This window comes from Selaginella moellendorffii, unplaced genomic scaffold (assembly GCF_000143415.4).
Source record: "Selaginella moellendorffii unplaced genomic scaffold, v1.0 SELMOscaffold_14, whole genome shotgun sequence".
Taxonomy (NCBI): Eukaryota; Viridiplantae; Streptophyta; class Lycopodiopsida; order Selaginellales; family Selaginellaceae; genus Selaginella; species Selaginella moellendorffii.
The window spans coordinates 2,635,643-2,657,928 of NW_003314275.1; the positions used below are offsets into that span (position 1 = coordinate 2,635,643).

Genomic DNA, 22,286 nt, shown 5'->3' on the forward strand with positions numbered 1-22,286 from the left:
CAAGGCCACTATGGAATCATCATCCCCGGGGAAGGCCGAGATAGTAGAGGATCTCCAATGCATAACCATGGCAATCTCTTTCACAACCAAGTTCTGGTACTGGTGGCCCTCGATGCGGATTTCCAGGAACTCCATGCTCCAGTGCTGGGCAGCACTTACCTCATGGTTGGTTGCGCATGCTAGCCACGGCAATCTTGAGCGGGCGGAGGAGCCCCTTAGCCTGGAATGCATTGTGCCGAAACCAGGCGTTTGGCCAAAGTACCGATGTTTGATGGTCTTCTTGCTCCCGATATTGTCTCTTGGAATCCCATGTTTGCCTCTTTTGCCTTCTTTACCTTCTCGCTGATGTGGAACTCCTTCTCACAGTTAGTGGTGCAAATAGAGAGCCACTTAGCATTCTGGGATGATAATGACTAAGATGACGAAGAGAGCAGAGAAATCTCTCCATTTCTTTTTTTGAGCTAGAAGATTTCTTCTTTGAGGTCTCTACTAAGGGTTCTTATAAAAGCGAGCAAACAGTGCGTTTCTTCTTCTCCCAGTTCAGGGTGTCTCGCCTCTTGTAGAAACAAGTCCAGCCGTTCCCAATCTTCTGGCCAAAGTGAACTTCAAACAACTTCAAACCAGGCTCCCTTTGCTAGCATCGGCAGGCCGATGCCTGAAGCTGCTGGCTTCATCGATACGCTCCCGCTTCTGCAGAGAACATTTGGACAAAGAGCTAGAAATCTTAAGGTACATGCTTGCTGCTCAATCTTTCAAGTTGATGATGCCTGTTTGGTTGAGCAGTTGAGCACACTGGCCGCTTATTTCAGTCTTGGAAAGCAAGAACACAGGTTCCTTCTGTTTTCAATTTTGCACATGTAGAGTCGAGCTTTGCTTGTGTTGCTCAGGAGCCTTCCGGATGTCCGGATGAACATTAAGGTGCTTAAGCGGTGCGCGACTGTGCTGCTTCTGGTATTCTAGGATCAAGCTGCTGTTTGTAGATCTTACTCCATTTATCTGCAGGAATCCAACTTCCCACATTTATTTCAATCTTCGCCTCAGGCTCCACAGAAGCGTCGAAGGTCCAGCTATGGGGGTGGTGATGATTTCAGGCTGGTCACTTTATCATTGGAGGAAGCAATGCTGCAACTCGAAGGTGGCGAATGTGAAGCAATAGATCCAAAGATGCAAAATGAAGAACAGGAGGTGAAACGTAAGCTCAAATTTGAGACAGGAGAAGATCATAACAGGTTCCTTCAGCCTCATGAAGTGTTACTGGATTCAGTCGGTGCTGTTTATGATGGAGGCCCGTCGGTGATTCCCTTCCATGGCTCCAATCGGCTTTGTGTTCAGGCGGACAATTCAAAAGTCAAGTTCAGCGTCAGTGACAGATACGCATTCAGTGAGACTGGAATGCCAACATTTAAGATTGTCATCATCCCCAGCGCGGAGCTACTAGCCATTGTCAAGCACTGCGAAGCTGCTGTGAAGAACAAGTGCGCCTTATTCGGCATCAATGCAAAATGGCAGCCTGCTTTGTTTGTGACAAAGGATGGGCACGAAGCAATTCGAATCAGGTGATTTGCCTTTCAAAACTTTCTCTTGGAAATATAACAAAACGAGCATTTGATTGGGCAGAATCGGGACGAACGGTGAGGGAAGCAGCGCAACTTACACGACCAAGCTGTACAGGAACTTGCAGGAGGTATCACTAGGAAGCGTCGATCCAAAGTCGTTTCGAGAAATCGTACCAGCCGATTACATAGTGGATGCCGCTATACAATTCGATGCTTACGCCTTCGAAAGAGGAAGCGCAGGCCTGAAATTGCTAGCTGAAAAGCTCAACCTGCACTGAGTTGCTGTGGCTGCTTCGACTGATTCTGAAGTTTCTTCACCACCAAGTAAGATTTTATATTATACTCACAACTTGTAAATGTACAACAACGCTGGATCTTCATTGAAGATACTCGCCTTCAACCCTCAACTGGATCCTCGTTCTAATTCTCCAAGATTGTTCGTCACCAAGAACCCTAAACCAGGCTTACGTGTCCAATATGTAAATCCCATTAACAAAAGTTTTAAATAACATGATTAAAAGGTAACAAAAGGGTTAGATAGCAAGGTTAAAGTAAAAACATATTCCAAAGATACACTAAAATGCTTGAGAATATGCCATCCCCTGCATTGTGGTTTTAGGGCATGGCCGCGAGAGCAAGAGGCTTGGTGAGTAGAAGAAGACTCTCCTCTCTCTGGCGATCCGATATTTCATCCCACCGTAGTGTGTCCAGTGGTGCGGCAGCGATACAAAGATCATTCACGCGCGTGGCATTCGATTATCGCGCACCGGCGTCGGCGGCGCTGCGCGCTCCTCCCAGATTCTCATATGGTACTGTGAGCTCTGCTAGGGTTTGCATGAATCGATTTCTATCCTTGCAGGCCATCGACGGAGCTTGTTCATCCAGGTCCAGACTACTCCCAATCCCGCGTCGCTGATTTTCTCGCCCGGGAAGCCGGTCATGGAGATTGGCAGCTCGGATTTCCCCAATGCCAGGACGGCCATGAAATCTCCTCTCGCCAAGTCGTTATTTGGCATCGATGGTAAGACAAAGACTTGGAGCTCTGTGGCAGCTTTAGATTGGATTGATCTGGTCATGTTGTAGGAGTTACTCGGGTGTTTTTCGGATCGGACTTCGTGACGGTGACGAAGTCGGATGATACGGAGTGGGACGTGCTCAAGCCGGAGGTCTTTGCAGCGATCATGGATTTTTACGCCTCTGGACAGCCACTCTTCTACTCTGCGCAAGTAGAAGCGCCTAAAGACACGGCGATCGAAGAGGTAAATCCTTGCTCCTGCAAGTTCCTCCTCCATTCCTAGTTTTTCTGCGAGTTCCTTCTTTTAGATTACCTTTCTCCTCCTAGTTTTTGTTCCTGTTCTTACTTTGGCTACTTGGCTTCTAGGGAGACGATGAAACCGTGGTGATGATCAAAGAGCTCCTCGAGACGCGAATACGTCCGGCTGTCAAGGACGATGGCGGTGACATTGAGTACCGTGGATTCGACAGGTAAAGTTTCTATATCTTTCTCAAGAAAAATTCAAAAAGGTAAATCCTTTTTTCTTCTCGTCGATCAGGGAGTCCGGGATCGTGGAGCTTAAGATGCAAGGTGCTTGCAGTGGCTGTCCAAGCTCGGCCGTGACGCTTAAGTCTGGAATCGAAAACATGCTCATGCATTACGTTCCAGAGGTAAAAATTGGATTTTTAGTTTGTTCCTCGCTAATTATTCTTCTCTACTTCGATGTATGTAGGTGAAGGGGGTGAAAGAAGTGAAAGACGACGACGAAGAAGAGAAAGCCGAAGGAGCTTAACAAACGAAAGAGCAAAATTTATAGACACAGTTTTGACACTCTGGTAGATGTTGGGTAAAAAATAAAAAAACCATTGTGAAAAAATAACACAATCATAGTGAAAATATCACAAACATTGTTAAGGATACACGATCATAGTACATTGTGAAAAATATTACGATCATAGCGAAAATTTCACAAACATTGTTCTAACTAAAAGGTGACGCGTGTGTGCCAAGTGGCTTGTAGCAGATCGTCCACGTGCCAGGATAGTGCGGCTATAGGGAAGTTTTTCTGGGGAGTTTGTTCGCGAGGAAGTGATTCTTTTGCGAAAGATCAAGCAAAGAAGAAGGAGGTCGCGGCGATGGCTTTGCGCGTGGCACTTGGCAAGAGTTTCCAGCGAGGAGCACCAGCAACGAGAGCTTTCCAATGGCGATTCTTTTCGGTAAGCGATCGAGCAAGTTCCACTCGAATTCCACTCCTCTTCTCATGGTTTTGGATTCTTCTCATGGCAGGCAAATCCGGAAACCAATCAGCCCGACACCGACCATGAGCACGGCAAGATGGTGAGCGAGGGCGGCGGCAGCGTCTCGTCCTTCAACGAGGCCAAGGAGGACGTGAAATCCAAGTCTGGCGGGATCGTGGAGGGGATCAAGCACCAGGTGGAGGTGGAGAAGAAGAACGCGAGGGAGATGATGGACGAGATGAAGGAGGTGCCGAAAAAGGCCGGGGAGACGACCGAGCAGCTCAAGGAGACGGTGGTGATCGCGGGTCAGGCGCTCAAGAAAGACGCCGAGAGGATCGCCGAGAAGGTTGGAGTCCGGGAGAGAAAACCCGGAGATCTGGAGAACGAGTAGAAAAAGTTTGTGTGAATAAGAATTGGCTGTAGCATCACCCATAGCTTTCACACAAAATCTATCAATCCATTGACAGGCTCAAGAACCCTAAACCGCTATAGAAAAAGTCATACTTTTTAAAGGGTTCCTTCTATTACATTTTTCGAGAGTTAAGCCCGAGCCGGAGCTCCATTGCGTCGTGCATGTCCACAGGAACGAATCGACTGGAATCGCGAGGATCTGGAAAGAAATCGCGAAGAGAGCTGTAAACAATCTAGACAATCGAGAGAGATCGATCGATATCGATCCAAGGGCAAACAAAGTACCATAGATGATGTTCTCAAAGTTGAGCTCGTCCAGTGTTCCAGTGAGGGACTCCAGACCGATCATGGAGGAAGGGAGTAGATTCCCAGGTCGTTGGCAGCTGCGCAAACACAAAACCATGAGAAACCAGAGATGAAAGAAGAGATTTTGCGCATTACCGAGAGAGGATCTGGCGATCGAAGTCCATTCTCAGGGCAAACGCTGAGCCATAGAGGTTCTCGACGATCTTCCGCTTGGTGTCGGCCCCAAATTTCAGCTTCTGGAAGCAAAACCTATCGGTTTCACGAGCGGCGCGGTGGGAGAGATCTTACCTCCTGGTGAAGCGATTGGACGGGATGGAGCGGCAGCGCATCGCTCTTCAAAGCCGGGAGGCCGTGGCGCAGCGTGTCGTGGTGGCCGAGGACGTCGTGCGGCAGCTCCGAGTTCTCCATGGCGAAAGAATGAACAAGAACCCTAAAATCGCAAATATTCCTAGGTGGGATAGCTCCGAGGTTCGAGTCCGGCCAAGCGCCTGGGCGGCACGGTCCTCCGATGGATGGAGCTCCGATCTCTCAGCGATCGCTCATGGATCCAGTGAGCTGAGAATGCGCGCAGCAGTTCCAGGTCTGTATCGATCGGATCGGAGCTATAGCAGCGCCAAATTTCCAGAGCGAGAGGTTCCGCGGACATAGGGTTTTCGCGATCGCTGGCCATGGCCGCCGCGGCTAGCGAGATCGAGCCGGCTCCATCGGATCGAAATATTTCACGGCAGAATTCGGCGCCGCAGCTGCCAGTGTCCACATCGTCGTCCAGCGCCGATCAGCGGTGGCAGTCGTTCAATGGCGCATCAGCAGCTCCAGCTCCAGGAAATCCTCCTCCTCCGGGGCCATATTCCGGGCCTCCGGGAGCTCCACTCTTCAAGCCTGCGATCCCTTTCTCCCCCCCTCCGCCGCCACCCTTCGCCGCGCAATTCCCACAGCGCCCGCCGCCGCCGCCGGACATCGCCGCGAGTTCGCCACGGCACGGGATGAGCCAGCCATTCTCGGAGATTCCCATCAGTCCTTCCTCCGGCCCTCCGGGATTGATGAACGGGCAGGGAGAAGATCACACCAAGATCTCTCCAGAGGACTATGCCACGACCTTTGTCATGTTTACATCCCGACTGGTACGTTCGTAAAGTTTGTTCTGCTTTTCATCACTCTTGTAAAAACTTTGTGAACTTTTCTTTCACGTAGATCTTGAGCGAGAAGAAGCTCCTGAATGCAACAAGCTTGGCGTTTGGAGCTCTGCTATCGCCAGGGAGAGAGATCGACCCGTCACCTCCAGCCATCCAGAGAGATCCTGCACGCTGCGAGAAGTGTGGTGCGTACCCGAATCTATACTCTCGGCTCACTCCAGTCTCGGGGCAGTGGCAATGCATGCTTTGCCAGAAGATCAACAGCAGCAATGGAGAGTACAGGCCCGCCGGCGCCAACGATTTGCATAACTGGCCAGAGCTCGTGTCCCCCGTCGTGGACTTCATGGATGCTGGATCATGGAGGCCGGGATTTGTTCCAGTGGCGGACTCGACAGTGGCAGCCGCTCCAGTGGTACTGGTTATAGACGAGAGCCTGGAAGAACCTCTACTCCAACACTTACAGAGCTCTCTACACTCGTTCCTGGATTCCTTGGGACCATCAACTCGGATAGGCATCATCACTTATGGGAAGACGGTCTCCATCTATGATCTCTCCGAGACTGCGCTCGCAGCGGCGGATGTTATACCGGGGGATGTAGCTCCTAGCCACGAGCTGCTCAAGATGCTGATATACGGGACAGGGATTTATCTCATGCCTATTCATACTTGTCTGGGAGTCGCTCATACGATCGTCTCATCTCTGAGGCCTTACTCCGGGAACTTGAGAGAAGCAGGGAGACCGCGGTGCCTGGGAACAGCCGTGGACGTTGCTCTCGCGCTTATACAGGGTCCATCGACGCAGATAATGGCAAAGCGATCGGGTGGTAACAGCCATGTCTTGGTCTGCGCGGCAGGCCCGAATACTCTCGGTCCGGGATCTCTTCCACAGTTTGAGAACCATCCAAACTATGCTTATATCGAGGCGAACTCTATCAAGTATATGGAGCGTTTGGGACGCAAGGCCAGACTTTCAGACACAGCCGTGGACGTCCTGTGCGCTGGGACGTGTCCCGTGAGAGCGGTGACTTTGGAGCCGCTGGTGAAAGCTTCCGGGGGTGTGATGGTGCTCCACGACGACTTTGGAGAGGCTTTCGGCCTCAATCTCCAGAGATCGTTTACAAGAGCCGGGGGACTTCGCGCGACTCTGGAAGTTCGATGCAGCGAAGGGATTGGAGTTAGCAGTGTTATTGGGCCGGGACAGGACGCCAGCTCCGATGCGGCCGAGTCTTTTGGAAGAGAGCCCGCGGTGGCACTGCGCATGATGAGCGTGGAAGAACACCAAGGATTTGCCCTGTCAATGCAGCTGACGAGCAACTTCCACGACGATTATGCGTACTTCCAGTTCGTGGTCCGCTACACGGGCACCTTCCAAGCTCGGATAACGAGAGTCATCACAGTGCGGCTGCCGGTCACGACTAGCGTTTCCAAGTACCTCACAGGAATTAATCCGGAGGCCGCAGCGGTCCTGATCGCCAAGAGGACAGCCTTGGAAGCCAAGAGCATGGCGGACGCGGCAGAGCTGCGCTTCTCAGTCGACCAGAGACTGAAAGATATACGCTCCAGGTTTGGACCAAGGGCCGGGGCACCGCCATTCCCCAGGGAGATTACAAAGCTGGCCGAGGCGCTGTTCCACTTGCGTCGTGGTCCACTGCTTGGAAGCATTGTCGGCCACGAAGACGAGCGACTGGTGATCAGGAACATCTTCCTCCAAGCTTCGTATGAGCTTGCACTGAGGATGGTGGTGCCGCGAGTGTATCTGTTCCACGACAATGGCTCGTTCGAGGCTGTCCCGGCTTATAACTTGGCGATGCAGTCCCAGACGGCACTGATCTTAGATCACGGTACCGACGTTCATATCTGGCTGGTAAGTAACGCTCGATCTTTCGCAGGGGAAAACGTTCTTTCTTTTATCCAGGGACATGAGCTTTGTCAAGATGAGAAGCGAAATGTGGTGGCCTTCTCGGCTTGCAAGGAATTCGTCCGGGAGATAACGGAGACTCGATTTCCTGTGCCGAGGATGCTTACTTTCAAGGTGGTCTAAACTTTTTGTTTCACTTATGAAGTTTTGTTTTGAACACTCAGGAGGGAAGCTCACAGGCAAGATACTTGCAGGCGAGATTAATTCCCGCTCACGACGATCCGCCATACGAACAGGTCCGTTGTTTTGTCCTACGTTTTGATACTATCGAGCTCTTGCATTCCAGGAGTCTAGATTTCCACAATTGCGGGAGTTGACACCGGAGCAACGCGCGAGGTTGAAGGTGAAATTCGTCAAGACGGACGAGCCAAGCTTGACCGTCTGGATGAAAAGTCTCAAGCTGTGATTCATCGAAGAATAAAGACTATCAATTTTTCCACACCTTTGCATTGATTGTGTCTCCTCAAACTCTATATTTCTTTCGTAGAGCTTCCCATTTTTCTAGATCTTCCACAGGAGCAGGAAGCTTTTCCCAGAGCTTTTGGATCACTGCAAAGATTTCACTATCAATACCAAAGAGAAGAAAACATTCTCTGGAACTAAAGATTGCTCACCACTTTTGTCGTTGTGGCTCAAGCACATAATTGTCATGCTGAAGCGGCCAACTTTGGTGAGATTATCAAGAACTTGAGCAACCAAAACAGTATCCTCGCTGCAAAACAAACTTACGAGCTGACTAAACGATCCAAAAAACATAGCCAAAATCTTACTTGACCATTGTGTCTAGAGTTCTTATAATGTCCACCATCAACGTAGCGCTCAGAGCGTCTCGAAAAACTTTGGGCAGCGAATTAGGATCCATGAGCTGCACTTGCAATACTCCTGCCTTAGAAAAAAAGGAAAACTTTTGAGGCTCTGTGAATTACCTTCAACAGGCGTGCTTTGGTTCCAACGTCGTCACCAAAGCCTCTCCATAGCGTCTCAAACTCGTAAGATGTCTTGGGAGCCACCATGTGTTGCGTGACAGCGTTCATAGCAGTTGCTGCAGCCCGGATCGTCGACGCTTGCATCGCCGCTTCATCTTTTACCTGGAAATCACAAGCAACGAGTTTAGCTTTTTTTGGCAAGAGATATTAAACTCTTTCGAACCGGTTGCTTGCCGTTTGAAGTTTGGGAGGAGGTCTTCTTCATGCTCTCGGCTCCATTAACGGCTTTGATGGACGATCTCTGGACTTGAAGTGTTACTTTATCTTCGGGTGGGCGATAAGCATTCTTCTACAAGAGAAACCGTGTGAGAAACCTCCACTGAACACTGAACTCTCAACGCACCTTTTCATACAAAGCTTTTGCTTCTTCGTACTGCTTTTGAAGGTCCTTGTTGTGCGGTTCCAGCCGGAGAGCAAATTCAAAGTCTACGAATAGAAATGTGCTTGGCGTCAGTGTTCATAGAAATATAAGAAAATGGCTACCTTCAACAGCTCCCAAAAGTTTGTCCCGTTCTCTTCTGGCTGTACCTCGTCTTGCATATGCCTTCGTGTAGCGATCATCCAGTGCGATAGCCTCTGAGCAATCCATTTCAGCATCCTCGTATCTAAACTTACAGCACATAAGCACATGAATAGCAAAAATCAGTATACCTTCTGATTTTCAAGAGTGCCATGGCCCGATTGGCATAAGCCACGGCTGTTGGATGCAAGCCAATGCTCCGCGAGTAGCACTCAATCGCCTGCACGTACTTCTTCTCCTTGAAAAGTTCGTTTCCCTGGAAAGCCAGTGTTAACCACGCAAAAAAGAAAGAAAGAACATATTTTCCTTCATCTCAACTCACAAGTTCTTTCTCCGTTACAGCATCGGGGAGGGAGCCTTTCTCGAAATCAGGCTGGACAGCCTCGTTGGAGAAAGTCTGTGGAGTACCTTTGGCCGCATAGTCATTTTCTTTAGACTTGGATGCCACTTTCTCTTGCTCGTTTTCCTCGTCAACCTCTCGCAATGCAGCATCCTACTAAAGCTTTGGTCAGAACAAAGAAGAAGAAACCAAAAAAGAAGAAGAAATTCTATCACCACTCACCACATCAAATTTGTCCCACTTGTCCCGGAAGTAATCGTAAGTATGCTTTGCAGCATTCACAGAAGGAGCTGCTTGAGCTTGAGCTCTCTTCTTCTCTCTCACGGGACGCAACTGCAAAGAAATAAGCTCGATTCTCAGAACCAATGCAAGCATTGTCGCTCCTCAATACCTCTTTCACTTGATCCTGAGACTTCGTCTTGAGCTCATTGTCTTTGTTCTTCACTTCTTTTTCCCAGTCTTGCAATCCTCTGAGAAAATCGTGAAGCTCCTGTGGAAATCGAGATCTTTTTTGAGCGATCGATCCAGCTAAGAGCTCCTACCTGCGTGTTCTCTCTGATTTGCTTCTGCGCGTCCATGGCGCCCTCTCCACAACCTAGCAAGTACACATAAACCCTAAAATCAAAATATTTCCATCGATGCTTCTTCACTCGCCCGTGTTCTTGGCGGTAAGCGCAGCGCCGCGCCCTCTCTTCTCCGATTCCCACGCCTCCTGTGCAGGATTTTCGTGCGGCTAGCGGCGCTCTCCTCGGCAATCCCTCCGCGCTTCCGCGCTTCTTGAGGTAAGCCGGCAAAAACATCGCATTCTATTCTCCATCTTGCTTCCCTAGGCGATTCCATCCCTGCATTTTCCAATGCGCATAGACGTTGTGATTCTGGGTGCTAGCGGTGTGCTGCTGCTACTGAGCTTTTGGAATTTTGGCAGCCCGCTGATCGGCCGAGTCTCGCAGGCCTCTTCTTCCTCCGGCGTGAAGTACCATCAATCCAGGGCCATGGCTCATGAATCCCAGGCCGCTCCAGCCCCTTCCATCGTTGTTTATGTGACAGTTCCCAACAAGGAAGAAGGTCCACAATAGCTTTTTTGGCCGGTTTCTTTGTATTTATGCTAGATGATTGTTCCAGGATCCAAATTGGCGTCGAGTATCATCACCAAGAAGCTCGCCGCCTGTGTCAATCAAATCCCCGGTAAGAAAAAATTTGAGATGCTACAAAGAATTCTTTCATTCATGTATTTTCTTATTTAAACAGGTATTGAATCTACATATTGGTGGGAAGGCAAGGTACAAATTCTTTGGACGCAATTCCAACTTTTTTTCTTGTTTCATCTTGGTTTTAAAAAGGTCGAAACGGACTCGGAGGTGTTGCTGATAATAAAGACGAAGAAAAGTTTGCTGGACGAGCTTACTGCACATGTGATTCAGAGCCACTCTTACAAGTAAGAGTTTCGCATGTTTTGAGTTCTTTGCTTACTTGTCTGCGTAATTGCAGGACCCCTGAGGTAATTGCTCTTCCGATCCAGGGTGGAAATCCGGCGTATCTCAAGTGGATAGAGGAGAGCACGAAGTAAAATGATGCCCAGGTTAATCTTCAAGCAATAGTAATGTTCTGTTTTCTTGCTGCATCTCGTCTTTCAACGATTTCCCTGTCTGTTGTTTCCTGCCATATATTCTCTGGTTGTTTTGATTACTGTGCGATTTAATAGGATACATAGAGGAGTAAGATGACCCAGCGACAGTAGCCAAAATAAAAAAAGAAAATCAAGTAAGCTGTTCTTGCCATGAAAACTTTCGTCTCACTGTCTCATTTTGCAGCAGATATGGTCAAAAGGAGCATATCCTCAGTCCTATACGCACTGAAGCTGTGCATGAGCTCGCGAGATCTTTCAAGGGCGAAGAAAATTCACGCTGATATAATCGAGAGTGGACACGAGTCGGACCTCTTTGTTGCAAGCACGCTGGTGACTGTTTACTCAAAATGTGGTAGCCTGGTGGACGCCTGCAATGTTTTCAACAAGATGAAGTGCCGAGACGTGGTGGCATGGAACAACATTATACTGGCACACGAAGAGAATGGGGAGGCTCAGGTGGCTCTGGAGCTGTTTGAAGGAATGGAAAAGGAAGGATTCTCTCCGGGTGCTAGAACCTTTGTCGCTGCTCTCAAGGCTTGCTCAAGTGTTGCTGATGGAGAAGATGGCAGTCCACTAAATGTGAAGATACAGTCACTAGAGAAAGGGATGGTTCTTAACTCGCAAGCGGCAACCAGAGGTTTTGTTGAGGATACTTACGTCTCCAACACACTCGTGGATATGTATGGAAAGTGTGGGAGCATGTTGGACGCACGCAGAGTTTTCGACTCGATGCGAGGTCACGATGTAGTGTCCTGGACTGCATTGATCCTGGGGTATGCTGATAACGGGGAACCGGACTTGGCTTTGGTTATCTTCGAAGGTATGAAAGCCAAAGGTTGTCGACCAAATGCTCTAACTTTTGTTGCGGCTTTGAAGGCCTGCGTCGGTCTAGTGCTCAAGGAAGAAGAAGGAAAGAAAGTTGATGGCAAGGCCGCGTGTTTTAGGAACGGTGTCCGTGTCCACTCTCAACTAGCAGCCTATGGATTCGATTCAGACATCCTAGTAGTCAACACTCTGATGGATATGTACTTCAAGTGTGGACGTCTGGTGGAAGCTCGAGCCGTCCTTGAGTGGATACCTTCACTGAGCGTAGTCTCCTGGACAGTGTTGACGCTGGGCTATGCTGAAAACGGGGAAGCTGAACTGGCTCTTGACTCATTCTCTCGGATGGCTGCTGAAGACTGCCTGCCAAACTCCAGAACCTTCATTGCTGCTTTTAAGGCCTGCAATCTCTTGGCCGCACGGGAAGACAGCAAGGAAGTTGACGGACAGAGCTTGAAAGTTGAAAGTTTGAAGAAAGGCATAGCTCTCCACTCAAGAGCTTCAAAGATCGGTTGTGACTCGGACATCTTCCTCGCAAACACTCTGATAGACATGTATGCGAGCTGCGGGAGCATGATCGATGCGTGGAAAGTATTTGCCAAGATGCCTCGACGTACCGTAGTCTCCTGGAACGCACTGATGCTCGGCTTTAGCGACAACGGACAACCCGAGCAAGCTTTAAGTTCATTATCACAGATGGACTGTCCGCCGGATTCTCTATCGTTCGTGGCTGCTTTCAAGGCTAGTGGCAGTCTGGCAGTTAAGGAAGACGGGAGAAAAGTTGATGGGAAGCTCATTAAAACAGCGGCCTTGCAGAAGGGACAGGAACTTCACTCACAGGCAGTAGAGCTCGGCCGTGCATCGGACATCCTGGTCGCCAACACCTTGCTGGACATGTACATGAAGTGTGGAAGCGTAACAGATGCTCTCAAGGTGTTTGAGGGGATATCTCCGCGCACGCTGGTTTCGTGGGCCGTGCTGATACTGGGCTATGCCGAGAACAACGAAGGTGAGCTGGCTCTCGAGTTTTATGAACGCCTGAAACTTGAGCAAGGCTTCCTGCTCGATGCTTTGACGTTCGTTGCGGCGCTCAGGGGCTGCACAAGCGTTGCTGTGAAAGAAGTGGGGACACAGGTCGATGGGAAGCTTGTGAAACAGCAGGCTCTGAAGACCGGAATGGAGATTTACTCTCAGGCATCGAAACAGGGATATGGACTGGACCTGCTCGTCACAAGCACACTGCTTGACTTGTACACAAAGTGTGGGAGCATGACAAACGCTCGGGAAGTCTTCGGAAAGATGCCGGTCCACAACTCCGCGTCTTGGAACTCACTGCTGCTCGGGTACGCAGAGAGCGGCGAGGAACAGGTGGTTTTGGAGCTCTTCGACGCCATGAAGCTTCAAGGTGTCGTCCCCGACGTCCGGACTTACGCCGCGGCACTGAAGGCCTGCACGAACCTCGCAGCAAAAGAACAGGGAACTCTAGTGAATGGGAAGCTCGTCAAAGCGGAGAGCCTGGAAAAAGGAATGGCGATTCACGCGCAAGCAGCCGGCAGCAGTGGCGGCATGGACATGTTCGTCTACGGCACTCTGGTGGACATGTACGCGAAGTGTGGCAGCATGGCGGACGCGAGCAGACTCTTCCTCGGCATGGAGGTCCACGACGTGGTCTCGTGGACGTCGCTCATGGCGGGATACGCAGACAACGGAGAGCCCGCCATAGGTCTGGAGCTGCTCGACTCCATGGACGCACAGGGCGGCGCTCCAAACGCTCTCACTTTCCTGGCGGCGCTCAAGGCCTGCGGAGCCATCGCCGCGATCCAAGCCGCGGTGGGAATCCACGCCAGGATCTACCGGTCAGGGATGGAGAACAGCACCCTGGAGACTTGCCTGCTCGACGCCTATGGAAAGTCTGGGAGCATGGATCGAGCGCAGCGGGTTTTCGACCATTCTAGCGCCTCGACGAGGAATCCAGTGACTTGGAACGCGCTGATAGCCGGCTACAGCCGGCATGGCGACACCGAGAAGGTGTTTCACTGGTTCCAGCGGATGCTAGACGAGGGACACCGGGTGGACGCCATCACCTGGACGAGCGTTCTCTCGGCTTGCAGCCACGCCGGTCTGGTGCACAGGGGCGAGGAGTTCTTCCGGGAGATGTTGTCCAGAAGCAGCCCCGGGATCGAGCACTACCACTGCGTGATCGACATGCTCTCGCGCTACAACCGATTGGAGGCTGCTCTGGCGATGGCCAAGGCGATGCCGTGCCAAGCCAACGAGATCACTTGGACCACCATCTTGGGCGCTTGCTGGAAGTGGAAGAATGTGGAGGTGGCCAAGGTGGCGTTTGAGAGCTTGCAGGAATTGGAAGGCGGACCAGTGGAGGGCGCTGGCTTCGTGCTCATCTCCAACATCTACGAGACTATGAAAGCTGGCGAACAATAAATAATGGAACTATGGAAATTAGGACTTTCTTAAAGGTGTTTATATTAGGGTTTTGCTATATATATCTTGTCTAAAAGGTTGCTTAAAGCAGAGGGTGATTTTCAGGTTTTTTTTCGAGTGCCTGACGAAGAAAGATGTGAAGTTAGAGGTGATATGGAGGAGGAACTCGCGGAAGCAACTATGAGGTCCATGCAGGAGGCTGGATTCCATCCCAGAGTAGAACGCAATGCCCGGTCGCTTCCTTCAGGATGCGGATAAAGAATCTACTCTTCTTTAATCATGTTAATTCTCAGTCTTGCAATTTCAGGCAGGAACTTTCATCTACATCCAAATTAGGTTAGCTTGAGGCTTGACAAGTGTTTTCTCTCTCTGTGTTTTAGCTCTTCGCCTTCGATCCCTCCCTCCATCCCATCCATTCCATCGAGCAAGCAGTAAAGCGAGGATCATGTCGGGCTCCACGCTAGCGGCGGGGTCGAGAGTGGCGCCAGGGGGCAGAGCTCACGGCGGTCTCCAGGAGCTCGCCCAGGAGTCGGGCTCGCTGGGCGGGGTCACGGGATCGCTCCGCGTCATTCAGCTGCAGCTCGTGGCGTTCATCGTTGTCTTCTCGGCCAGCGGGTTAGTCCCTCTTTTGGATCTTGCATTCCCGGTTTTTGCATCCTTGTACGCGCTCTTCCTGGGATCGGTGGTGTTCCCAAACTACCACAGACGCAGGAGCACCGCGCCCGTGTTTAAGGGGAGCCGCCTCTTCCAGCTCTACGTGATCTTGGGGACTGTGCTTGGCTTGTTCTTGCCGCTGGGCTATGTTCTAGGGGGATTTGCAAGGGGTGACCAGGCATCCGTGCGAGCCGCCACTCCACACCTCTTCCTGCTCTCGGTCCAGATTCTCAGCGAGAACTTGATCAGTGGGCTTGAGCTCTTCAGCCTCCCGGTGCGAGCTCTCCTGCCCATCATCTACACTGGTCGCCGGATCGTTGCCTTGTCTTCGTGGGTTCACGTCACCTTGAAGGCGAGTATACCACCTCAACATGATTTCCAGGTATGGGAGTTCTCTCTCTCATTTTTCTTTTGACATTCCTTGGTTTTTGTTTACCCCCCAAGAAAGCTGCGTGGGTGTGGTTTGGACGGAGTTTAGCCATCGCCAATTACGTGTTCTACTCCGTCAATCTGCTGGGATTTTTGATCCCCCTGTTTTTGCCCAGAGCTTTCGAGCGCTACTTCCAGGACAGGGACGAGTACTACAAAGAGAAGGAGCAATCGTCCGCCACTGCTCGGGGGCCCGAGAAGAAGTCGCAGTAGACAGTATAACCTTGGTCGGTGTCTTTTTTTTTCTTATTTCTCTTCTTGGTTGTAAACTAGAACATCTTACTGATGTTCTCACTAATTGTCATCGCTACATCTCATCGCTAAATTTTTGCTGGACAAAAGCAAATTTGTGTATAATGTTTTGTTGCATAGAAGATTTGGCCTTGGTACAATGTTTCCAATAAGTTTGTACTCAATAATATAACGTTGCTTAACCAGTAAAAGGTTACTGGTTATAAATATAACCAGTAATTTATAACTGGCTATAAATAAAGGTATATGTTTCAATGACCTTTCATCTGTTTAAACAAAATGTGGGTGATGCTAGGAAGCAAAATAGGAAAGTTTTATTAATTATTCACACTTGAAAATTTTTATTTTAAAACTTTCAAAAAAATTGGAAAAATAAATTTATATATCAACATCTTTCACTTGCATAAGTTTGTGCCAAGGGTTGGAGAAACCAAAGGATCTCAGCTCTCGTGGAGGTGATGCTGAGACACAGGGTCTTGTGGTCATAGACTATGCATTAGTGAATTTGAATCATATAGCTTACCAAGTTTAAAATATTGATTAGATATATTTTGATAAACAAGTTTATAGTCGATTAACAAAATTTAATGGCATAGGTTTGGATTCGGACAAATTGCGGTATTTTATACATATTTCTATCGCGATATACAAGAGCCATTAAGATTTGGCAAGGTGACCAACTTTCTCTTTTTCGTGACGATGGACGCAATTCAAGTGCTGTCTCAGCTTGGCTTCGTATAGACCTTTACGGGACGTTCTCGAATCTCCCATGTCGCTGAAGCCACTGGAAATCCCGTCCAAAGAACTAGATACTTTCTCTTGTTCGTAATAATCACTCGTTCTACACGTCCCCCAGGAAAAAGGATATTTCCAAAAAAGTAATGCCCTAAAAGATCCGGATGAAACCTGAGCTTCCTCGGCTGCTTGTTTGACGAACTTCTTCAGGTGTTGCCCGATCCATCCAGGCGCCACCCTGGGTTATCAAAAGCCTGCGAGAAAGCGAGAAGCCTTTGGAAGGAGTGCAAAGAACCAAACGTCCTGCATCTCATGAGCGCATCCAGGTTCCCGGTGTTCAAGGTTTGCGGAATCACGCCCCTGATCAACACCAGACGTTCAAGATCAACGACAACATTGCAAGAGGGTGCTCCTCACAATCGCTCTACTGCTCGATCCAGTGTAAGTATCGCTGCAATGCCGATCTCACGCCGAGTCATCCAGTCTAGAGTTCGAGACCGTGATCCTGGAGATCGGGAGCAGCAAAATTTTTATGGAGAATCGAGAAGCCCAAGAGGAGGAGGTCACCAGGTGAATCAGACGACGGAGTAAGAAGCTGACTGGAAGATCGAAAACGAAGCTGTCGGGAGGAGGAGATGGATCCTTCGGCACTGGAGCAGAAGGAGTGAGAGTACTGGACGTGTCAGAAGGATGGAATCGATCAAACAAAAAGTTGTAAAAAGTGTAATCTTCTGTCTACAATTTGGAAATATGCTCACTTGGACCTCACACTCTTGATTTTGTCCTTTTAAAAGATTTCTACAGTAAATTTAATTGTGTGAATTCGTCTACCGTCATTTTTACTGTTAGACGCGGTGAAAGAATCGAGACTTGGACTTTACAACCTAGAAGTTGATCCTCGGACTTCGTAATTATTAATTTAATGTTTATAGTCCTTATGGTCGTCCCACTGTGAAGCATAGAACCTTACTCTGAGTAAGTCATGCAATGATCTCTTGCGATTCTCTTGCAAGTCATGCAATTATCATTAATTTCAATCTTGTTCCCAAATAGATGCTAAAACTATGCTAAGCAGAATTTTCCTTGTTTTTTACCGGGGTTTTATGACGAAACCAGGACTCTTTGCAAGGTCATCTAGTGTCATTTCTTTCCTCGTGCTGCTGCTCCCTCCTGATCTTATTCTTCTCAGCACAGCCTCTACGTCGCCCATCAATGGACGCTCCATGTAACTGTGGCTCGAGCACAGCAATCCCAAGTTGATGGCCTGTTCCACCTCCATCCAGTTATCTTTCGTCAACCCCATTGATCTATCCACGACTGCACCAAACTCATCCGGCCAGCAAGAAGAAACCCAGCCCTGAATCGTGCCACCATGAAACAAGCTGTTCGTGGGTGCCAATCCAGTGATTAGTTCCAGCAAAATCACTCCAAAGCTGTAGACGTCGCCTCTCACGGATGGCTTCGAGGCATAGCCATATTCTGTGGTCACAGATCAAAGTTGCGAAGTTTAGAAAGATTGGAAAGATCGGAAGAACTTAAAGAAAGCACACCTGGTGGGATGTATCCAAGAGTGCCTCGAAGCATGAGCGATACGCTCGCGATCTCCTCACTCGTCTCCAAGAGCTTGGAGATGCCAAAGTCGGCGACATGAGCCTCATAGTCTGCGTCGAGGAGGATGTTGCTAGGCTTGAGATCGCAGTGGACAACCGGAGGATCGCAGCTCTCGTGGAGGTACGCGAGCGCTTGAGCGGTCCCCAGCGCGATGTCGAGACGCATCGCCCAAGTGAGCTTGCAGGGCGTCTTGTGGAGCTGCATTTCCAGGCTTCCATTCGGCATAAAGTCGAGGACGAGCGATCGGTTGCGGCAGTAGCCCAGCGTTTTGACGAGGTTGCGGTGCCGGATGCTCAGGATGATCCGGAGCTCTTTTGTGAACAAATTGGAGCTGATCGAATCCGAGAGCAAATCCTTGAATCTCTTCACGGCTGCGGCGCTTCCATCGAGCAAGGTGGCCTTGTACACGGTTGAGGTTGCCGTGACGCCGAGAATGTTTTGCGCGGCGTATCCATCGGTGGCGTCCCAGAGCTCGGCCACGGAGAACTCTCGCAGTGTTGTGCTGAGTTCCAGCTGATCATCGAGTTCTTGTGCTGCTTCGGAGATGCTTTTGGCTCGAAGAAAGGATGGACGCCAAGAGAAGCAACATATGAAGCTTGCAATCGTGGCAGCGAGTAAAACCGGGGCTCCGATCGCGAGTGCTAGAAGAAGTTTTCTTTTCTTATGATGATCGCGAGATCTCGTCGTCGTCGTGCATGGCTTTGCGATGATTCTCCCGCAGAGCTCTGGATTTCCTTCGAAAGACGCTGCGGAGATATTAGCAAAAGATGGTATTTCACCGGAGAAATTGTTGGAGGAGAGATTTAAGTGCTCGAGCTTTTGCAACTTGGCCAAGAACACGGGAATCTTTCCAGTCAGGCGATTGTTAGATAGATCCAGGCCTGCAAAAGTATCGAGAGTGAGACCGATAGAATCTTTTTTTCTAAAAGATATACCACCTTGAAGGCTACTAAGCTGGCCAAGTTCGTCGGGGATAAGGCCAGAGAGCTCGTTGGAAGAGAGATCAAGAGTGTCGAGTTGAACACACTTGGAAATTCCGCGTGGAATTCCTCCAGAAAGGTTATTCCCGGAGAGATTGATTTTCTCCACCATCGTCATGATTCCAATCTCCTCCGGTATTGTCCCTTGGAGCCGGTTTCCAGCCAGAGAGAATCCAAGAGCCATGCTTGGAAAATTCAAGAGCGATCGAGGAATGGTTCCAGCAAACAAATTCGACGAGAGATCCAGCAAAGTGAGCTTGAAACACGCGTTTAAGCAGTCGGGTATCCCACCACCCAGGGAATTCCTCGAGAGATTCATGTGCTCTAGATTGGAGAGGCCACATAATTCCCTGGGTATGCTCCCGCTCAAGAGATTTCCACTGAGATCCATCTCCACGAGTGATTTGCACGAAGAAATCTCCGCTGGAAGCACTCCTTCCAGCTTGTTTCTCTGGAGGAACAAGCCTTGGAAAGAGCTAGCGTTCAAGCTGCCAATCTCTGGAGGAACTCCACCTGTGAGCTGGTTGTCATGGAGTCTCAAGCTCCGCAAACTCTGGAGCCTTCCAAGATCGTGCGGGATCTCTCCCGAGAAAGAGTTTCGCGAGAAATCCATGTTGATAAGCTTGGAGCAATTCGTGATGCTTCCGGGAATGCCGCCGCGAAAAGCGTTTGCCGCAAACGATACGTAAGTGAGGTTTTGGAGATGGCCCACTGGAAAATCCTCGAGCGATCCCGTGAGCTGGTTTCCCGTGAGCTCCAGCGTGAAGAGGCCGCGAATTCGCGCAATCTCCAGAGGGACCTCGCCGGTAATGTTGTTGTAATAGAGCAAGATCCGCGAGAGCGAGGAGCAATTGGCCAGAGATGGCGGTATCGGTCCCGAGAGGAAATTGTTGTCCAGGCCCAGAGTCTTCAGCGATTGGAGGCGACCGAGCGATGGAGGGATCTCTCCCGTGATGGCGTTGCGGAAGAGGAAGAGGAACTGGAGGCGCGAGCAATTGGCGAGCGATGGAGGGATTCCACCCGAGAAGCTATTGCCGATCAAATTCAGGAGCTGGAGCTCGCCGAGTTCGCCGATAAAGGATGGAATCTCGCCGGTGAGATTGTTCTCCTCCGCCGCGAAGGTGGCGAGGCTGGAGAGATTCGCCATGGAAGCTGGGAGCCCTCCAGTGAGATTGTTATGGCTGAGGTCGAGCTCCTGGAGCCCCGAGCAATTCCCCAGAGATGGAGGGATCGCTCCTCCCAAGCCATTAGAGCTGAGGTCCAGCGTTGCGATCGATGGCGAGCAGAGCTCTAGGCTGGGCGGCAGAGCTCCGCGGAGAAGATTGGCCGAGAGGTTGAGAAAGACCAAACCTCGCAAGCCGCCGCCCAGGAGGGGCGCAATGTTGACGCTCTGATCACCCATCGCCACGCTAGCACCGATTTGGAGACCGCCCAAATCGATCCTGGCGATGGACCTCCCGCTTCTGCCACCGCCATCGCAGGTGATCCCCGTCCAATTGCACACGAGCTGCCGCGAGCCCGCGCTCCAATCCGCGAGAGCGCCGCCGCCGCCACTCGGTACCACGCTGCGCTTGAACTCCAGCAGCGCATCGGCCTCCAGGAACTGCGAACTCGCTCGAGAGAAGAAAAAGATCCACGAAACCACGAGCGCAGGCAAGCCGCCATAGCCGAGAACTTCCATCGAGTGTTCGATGGAAACGGAGGACCCGTCAACGTTCCGTAATAGTCGCGTTTGACTAGAAAGTCTTGCCGCGTCATATTAAATAAATATATAACCCACGTGGCTGGACTTATACACCACGTGGCATATACAACGCGGCCAGGGCTTACGTGGCCAGGGCTTACATGGAGACCTTCGGCAACTCGTAGTCCTGCTTTAAGATCTCTTGGCTCACTGGATCGACCAATATATCGTAGTTCACTGAGGCCTGCGTGCGAAAGAGAATTTCATCACAAAGATCGATCGAGAGGTAGAAGATCTTACCTTGATGGGGGGCCTGAAAAACGAGGCTCCCACATTCCCATAGAACCCTATGCGCAGGTGGATCGGGAGCTCGCGCCGCGACACATCCGCGAGTAGCTGGGCCGAGTTATAGACGATCTCGGCGCCGCGGAGATCGATCGTGCCGCTCACCTCCACGCTCCCTCGCGCCGGGATCTCGCCGCCCTCGAGCTCGCCCTTGCACATCTCGTAGCCGTAGTAGTCGACATAGACCGTCATGCGATCGTAGCGCACGCCGATCACATACCTGTTCCTCACGCGAAGATTCACGCCCAGATTGACGTCCAGGACCACCTCCGGGATCATGGAGTTGTCTGGGAACTTGCTGTTCGTGGAGAACCCTAGCAGCTGGACGCTCTCGACGGTGATCTCCGGGGGCTTGGGCCACAGCAGCCACGCCAATCCGCCTAGAACCAAGAGCCCTAGGACGACCGCGATCGTGATGAAGGCCCAGTCGGGGAATCCGGGGATAACTCGCTGGAGATTTCGCGGAGCGCTCGTCGCGCTCGCGGGGACGAGCAAGGAGATGTGTTGATTGCCGCATTCCTGGCTCAGGATCGTGTTGTTGCGGGGATCCACGACAAGATCGCAAGAGATTGCTACCTGGAATCATCGAAAATCGATAAACCCTAGGCTCTAGAAGAGCAAAGCCCCACCTTGATGGATGGATGGATCGCCAGGATCTCGAGATTTCCATCGAATCCCGCCGCGACGCTCACTGGAATCTTCTCCTTGTTCGCATCCGCGATCAGCCGTATTGCGTTCTTGACGATCTCCAGCCCTTGGAGCGTCGCATTGGCGGTGAGATTGACCGTCCTCCTCGCCGGGACGCTGCCGCCCGCCGAATCGACATGGCCGAGCTCATCGCCATGGTAGTAGATCCTCACCGTGACGCGATCGTAATCCACAGCGAAGAAATTGGGATTCTCCACCTGGATCTCCAGGCGGAGATCCACATCCAGGTGGACGCCGCCGGTGGTGTTGAGATTCAAGCCCTTGAAATCAAGCCCTACGACCTCCAGCTCCGGATCCCGGGGCCACAGAAAGAACACGAGGATCACGAGCGCCAGGAACACGCTAATCAGGGAGCACAGCTTCGCGACAGTCCTTGCCTCGCAAAGCCCTGATTGCCTCTGCGACCTCTCCTCTTCCGGCTGATCCGGGAGCTCGTGATAGCTTGGATCCTCCATAGCCAGCAAGAACACACACGCGCTCGTTTTTCCCGTGGAGCTCTTAAGCTGAAATGCTGTCCGATCGACGCAGTGGAAATGCTGACACGTAGTGCCTGCCAAGTCTACTTCAGTGTCACGTGGCAAGCTGTTCTTGCGCC

General features: G+C 50.7%; 10 protein-coding genes across 13 annotated transcripts; 6 read left to right on the plus strand and 4 right to left on the minus strand.

Moving 5' to 3' along the window:
* The first annotated feature begins 2,092 nt into the window (after positions 1 to 2,092).
* LOC9631958 (nifU-like protein 4, mitochondrial) lies at positions 2,093 to 3,470 on the plus strand. Its single transcript, XM_024675202.1, has 6 exons — positions 2,093 to 2,365; positions 2,416 to 2,577; positions 2,640 to 2,815; positions 2,938 to 3,041; positions 3,110 to 3,221; positions 3,284 to 3,470. Exons 1-6 carry the CDS (start codon positions 2,179 to 2,181, stop codon positions 3,341 to 3,343), a joined length of 801 nt encoding a protein of 266 aa, XP_024530970.1. The 5' UTR covers positions 2,093 to 2,178; the 3' UTR covers positions 3,344 to 3,470.
* A 145-nt stretch (positions 3,471 to 3,615) lies between these two features.
* LOC9631959 lies at positions 3,616 to 4,271 on the plus strand. Its single transcript, XM_002970343.2, has 2 exons — positions 3,616 to 3,767; positions 3,838 to 4,271. Exons 1-2 carry the CDS (start codon positions 3,687 to 3,689, stop codon positions 4,177 to 4,179), a joined length of 423 nt encoding a protein of 140 aa, XP_002970389.1. The 5' UTR covers positions 3,616 to 3,686; the 3' UTR covers positions 4,180 to 4,271.
* Positions 4,272 to 4,277: 6 nt separating this feature from the next.
* LOC9631960 (cyclin-B1-2) lies at positions 4,278 to 4,956 on the minus strand. The gene is made up of 4 exons (XM_002970595.2): positions 4,794 to 4,956; positions 4,641 to 4,741; positions 4,485 to 4,582; positions 4,278 to 4,398 (listed from the first exon to the last, which is right to left on the minus strand). The coding sequence occupies exons 1-4, from the start codon at positions 4,911 to 4,913 to the stop codon at positions 4,313 to 4,315; spliced, it is 405 nt and encodes a 134-aa protein (XP_002970641.1). The 5' UTR covers positions 4,914 to 4,956; the 3' UTR covers positions 4,278 to 4,312.
* A 192-nt stretch (positions 4,957 to 5,148) lies between these two features.
* LOC9632703 (protein transport protein SEC23) lies at positions 5,149 to 7,997 on the plus strand. Its single transcript, XM_002970344.2, has 5 exons — positions 5,149 to 5,626; positions 5,697 to 7,502; positions 7,554 to 7,670; positions 7,721 to 7,792; positions 7,843 to 7,997. The coding sequence occupies exons 1-5, from the start codon at positions 5,174 to 5,176 to the stop codon at positions 7,960 to 7,962; spliced, it is 2,568 nt and encodes an 855-aa protein (XP_002970390.2). The 5' UTR covers positions 5,149 to 5,173; the 3' UTR covers positions 7,963 to 7,997.
* On the minus strand, positions 7,824 to 10,202 carry LOC9631961 (RNA polymerase II-associated protein 3). The gene is made up of 13 exons (XM_024675103.1): positions 9,945 to 10,202; positions 9,794 to 9,892; positions 9,625 to 9,735; positions 9,385 to 9,555; positions 9,194 to 9,318; positions 9,026 to 9,147; positions 8,886 to 8,968; positions 8,706 to 8,831; positions 8,483 to 8,644; positions 8,327 to 8,421; positions 8,171 to 8,268; positions 7,999 to 8,105; positions 7,824 to 7,937 (listed from the first exon to the last, which is right to left on the minus strand). Exons 1-12 carry the CDS (start codon positions 10,200 to 10,202, stop codon positions 8,020 to 8,022), a joined length of 1,536 nt encoding a protein of 511 aa, XP_024530871.1. The 3' UTR covers positions 7,824 to 7,937; positions 7,999 to 8,019.
* On the plus strand, positions 10,014 to 11,152 carry LOC9632704 (protein CutA 1, chloroplastic). 2 transcript variants are annotated; one of them, XM_002970345.2, is made up of 8 exons: positions 10,014 to 10,070; positions 10,123 to 10,184; positions 10,328 to 10,467; positions 10,525 to 10,587; positions 10,651 to 10,682; positions 10,743 to 10,837; positions 10,891 to 10,981; positions 11,105 to 11,152. In XM_002970345.2, the coding sequence occupies exons 1-7, from the start codon at positions 10,041 to 10,043 to the stop codon at positions 10,967 to 10,969; spliced, it is 501 nt and encodes a 166-aa protein (XP_002970391.2). In that variant the 5' UTR covers positions 10,014 to 10,040; the 3' UTR covers positions 10,970 to 10,981; positions 11,105 to 11,152. The 2 variants fall into 2 exon arrangements, with proteins under 2 accessions (XP_002970391.2, XP_024530972.1); XM_024675204.1 differs by lacking the exon at positions 11,105 to 11,152 and having other exon boundaries at positions 10,891 to 11,049.
* On the plus strand, positions 11,105 to 14,380 carry LOC112346374 (pentatricopeptide repeat-containing protein At1g03540-like). 3 transcript variants are annotated; one of them, XM_024675188.1, is made up of 2 exons: positions 11,105 to 11,163; positions 11,214 to 14,353. In XM_024675188.1, exon 2 carries the CDS (start codon positions 11,219 to 11,221, stop codon positions 14,291 to 14,293), a length of 3,075 nt encoding a protein of 1,024 aa, XP_024530956.1. In that variant the 5' UTR covers positions 11,105 to 11,163; positions 11,214 to 11,218; the 3' UTR covers positions 14,294 to 14,353. The 3 variants fall into 3 exon arrangements, with proteins under 3 accessions (XP_024530956.1, XP_024530957.1, XP_024530958.1); XM_024675189.1 differs by having other exon boundaries at positions 11,217 to 14,353; XM_024675190.1 differs by lacking the exon at positions 11,105 to 11,163 and having other exon boundaries at positions 11,716 to 11,849; positions 11,906 to 14,380.
* Positions 14,381 to 14,640: 260 nt separating this feature from the next.
* LOC9631962 lies at positions 14,641 to 15,733 on the plus strand. Its single transcript, XM_002970346.2, has 2 exons — positions 14,641 to 15,329; positions 15,392 to 15,733. Exons 1-2 carry the CDS (start codon positions 14,739 to 14,741, stop codon positions 15,587 to 15,589), a joined length of 789 nt encoding a protein of 262 aa, XP_002970392.1. The 5' UTR covers positions 14,641 to 14,738; the 3' UTR covers positions 15,590 to 15,733.
* Positions 15,734 to 17,376: 1,643 nt separating this feature from the next.
* LOC9631963 (LRR receptor-like serine/threonine-protein kinase GSO2) lies at positions 17,377 to 20,658 on the minus strand. The gene is made up of 3 exons (XM_024675306.1): positions 18,913 to 20,658; positions 17,914 to 18,855; positions 17,377 to 17,842 (listed from the first exon to the last, which is right to left on the minus strand). The coding sequence occupies exons 1-3, from the start codon at positions 20,633 to 20,635 to the stop codon at positions 17,454 to 17,456; spliced, it is 3,054 nt and encodes a 1,017-aa protein (XP_024531074.1). The 5' UTR covers positions 20,636 to 20,658; the 3' UTR covers positions 17,377 to 17,453.
* Positions 20,659 to 20,685: 27 nt separating this feature from the next.
* On the minus strand, positions 20,686 to 22,204 carry LOC112346398. The gene is made up of 3 exons (XM_024675307.1): positions 21,613 to 22,204; positions 20,939 to 21,559; positions 20,686 to 20,882 (listed from the first exon to the last, which is right to left on the minus strand). The coding sequence occupies exons 1-3, from the start codon at positions 22,144 to 22,146 to the stop codon at positions 20,796 to 20,798; spliced, it is 1,242 nt and encodes a 413-aa protein (XP_024531075.1). The 5' UTR covers positions 22,147 to 22,204; the 3' UTR covers positions 20,686 to 20,795.
* Between the last annotated feature and the right edge of the window lie 82 nt (positions 22,205 to 22,286).

Bases quoted from the DNA above. Each gene is read 5' to 3' on its own strand.
- LOC9631962 (XM_002970346.2), top strand. From the start codon at position 14,739: ATGTCGGGCTCCACGCTAGCGGCGGGGTCGAGAGTGGCGCCAGGGGGC. The intron at 15,330-15,391 runs GTATGGGAGTTC...TTACCCCCCAAG, and splicing joins CACCTCAACATGATTTCCAG to AAAGCTGCGTGGGTGTGGTT.
- LOC9631963 (XM_024675306.1), bottom strand. From the start codon at position 20,635: ATGGAAGTTCTCGGCTATGGCGGCTTGCCTGCGCTCGTGGTTTCGTGG. The intron at 18,856-18,912 runs GTGGTATATCTT...ATACTTTTGCAG, and splicing joins CCAGCTTAGTAGCCTTCAAG to GCCTGGATCTATCTAACAAT. The intron at 17,843-17,913 runs GTGTGCTTTCTT...CTGTGACCACAG, and splicing joins TCTTGGATACATCCCACCAG to AATATGGCTATGCCTCGAAG.
- LOC9631958 (XM_024675202.1), top strand. From the start codon at position 2,179: ATGGCCGCGAGAGCAAGAGGCTTGGTGAGTAGAAGAAGACTCTCCTCT. The intron at 2,366-2,415 runs GTACTGTGAGCT...CTATCCTTGCAG, and splicing joins TCCTCCCAGATTCTCATATG to GCCATCGACGGAGCTTGTTC. The intron at 2,816-2,937 runs GTAAATCCTTGC...CTTGGCTTCTAG, and splicing joins AAGACACGGCGATCGAAGAG to GGAGACGATGAAACCGTGGT.
- LOC112346374 (XM_024675188.1), top strand. From the start codon at position 11,219: ATGGTCAAAAGGAGCATATCCTCAGTCCTATACGCACTGAAGCTGTGC.
- LOC112346398 (XM_024675307.1), bottom strand. From the start codon at position 22,146: ATGGAGGATCCAAGCTATCACGAGCTCCCGGATCAGCCGGAAGAGGAG. The intron at 21,560-21,612 runs GTGGGGCTTTGC...CGATGATTCCAG, and splicing joins CGATCCATCCATCCATCAAG to GTAGCAATCTCTTGCGATCT. The intron at 20,883-20,938 runs GTAAGATCTTCT...TTTCGCACGCAG, and splicing joins TTTTCAGGCCCCCCATCAAG to GCCTCAGTGAACTACGATAT.
- LOC9631961 (XM_024675103.1), bottom strand. From the start codon at position 10,202: ATGTTTTTGCCGGCTTACCTCAAGAAGCGCGGAAGCGCGGAGGGATTG. The intron at 9,319-9,384 runs GTGAGTTGAGAT...CTGGCTTTCCAG, and splicing joins CTGTAACGGAGAAAGAACTT to GGAAACGAACTTTTCAAGGA. The intron at 9,148-9,193 runs GTATACTGATTT...CTGTAAGTTTAG, and splicing joins GCACTCTTGAAAATCAGAAG to ATACGAGGATGCTGAAATGG.
- LOC9632703 (XM_002970344.2), top strand. From the start codon at position 5,174: ATGGCCGCCGCGGCTAGCGAGATCGAGCCGGCTCCATCGGATCGAAAT. The intron at 7,503-7,553 runs GTAAGTAACGCT...TCTTTTATCCAG, and splicing joins CCGACGTTCATATCTGGCTG to GGACATGAGCTTTGTCAAGA. The intron at 7,671-7,720 runs GTGGTCTAAACT...TTGAACACTCAG, and splicing joins CGAGGATGCTTACTTTCAAG to GAGGGAAGCTCACAGGCAAG.
- LOC9631960 (XM_002970595.2), bottom strand. From the start codon at position 4,913: ATGGAGAACTCGGAGCTGCCGCACGACGTCCTCGGCCACCACGACACG. The intron at 4,742-4,793 runs GTAAGATCTCTC...TTTTGCTTCCAG, and splicing joins TCCAATCGCTTCACCAGGAG to AAGCTGAAATTTGGGGCCGA. The intron at 4,583-4,640 runs GTAATGCGCAAA...GTGTTTGCGCAG, and splicing joins GATCGCCAGATCCTCTCTCG to CTGCCAACGACCTGGGAATC.
- LOC9631959 (XM_002970343.2), top strand. From the start codon at position 3,687: ATGGCTTTGCGCGTGGCACTTGGCAAGAGTTTCCAGCGAGGAGCACCA. The intron at 3,768-3,837 runs GTAAGCGATCGA...TTCTCATGGCAG, and splicing joins TCCAATGGCGATTCTTTTCG to GCAAATCCGGAAACCAATCA.
- LOC9632704 (XM_002970345.2), top strand. From the start codon at position 10,041: ATGCTTCTTCACTCGCCCGTGTTCTTGGCG. The intron at 10,588-10,650 runs GTAAGAAAAAAT...TTATTTAAACAG, and splicing joins CTGTGTCAATCAAATCCCCG to GTATTGAATCTACATATTGG. The intron at 10,838-10,890 runs GTAAGAGTTTCG...GCGTAATTGCAG, and splicing joins ATTCAGAGCCACTCTTACAA to GACCCCTGAGGTAATTGCTC.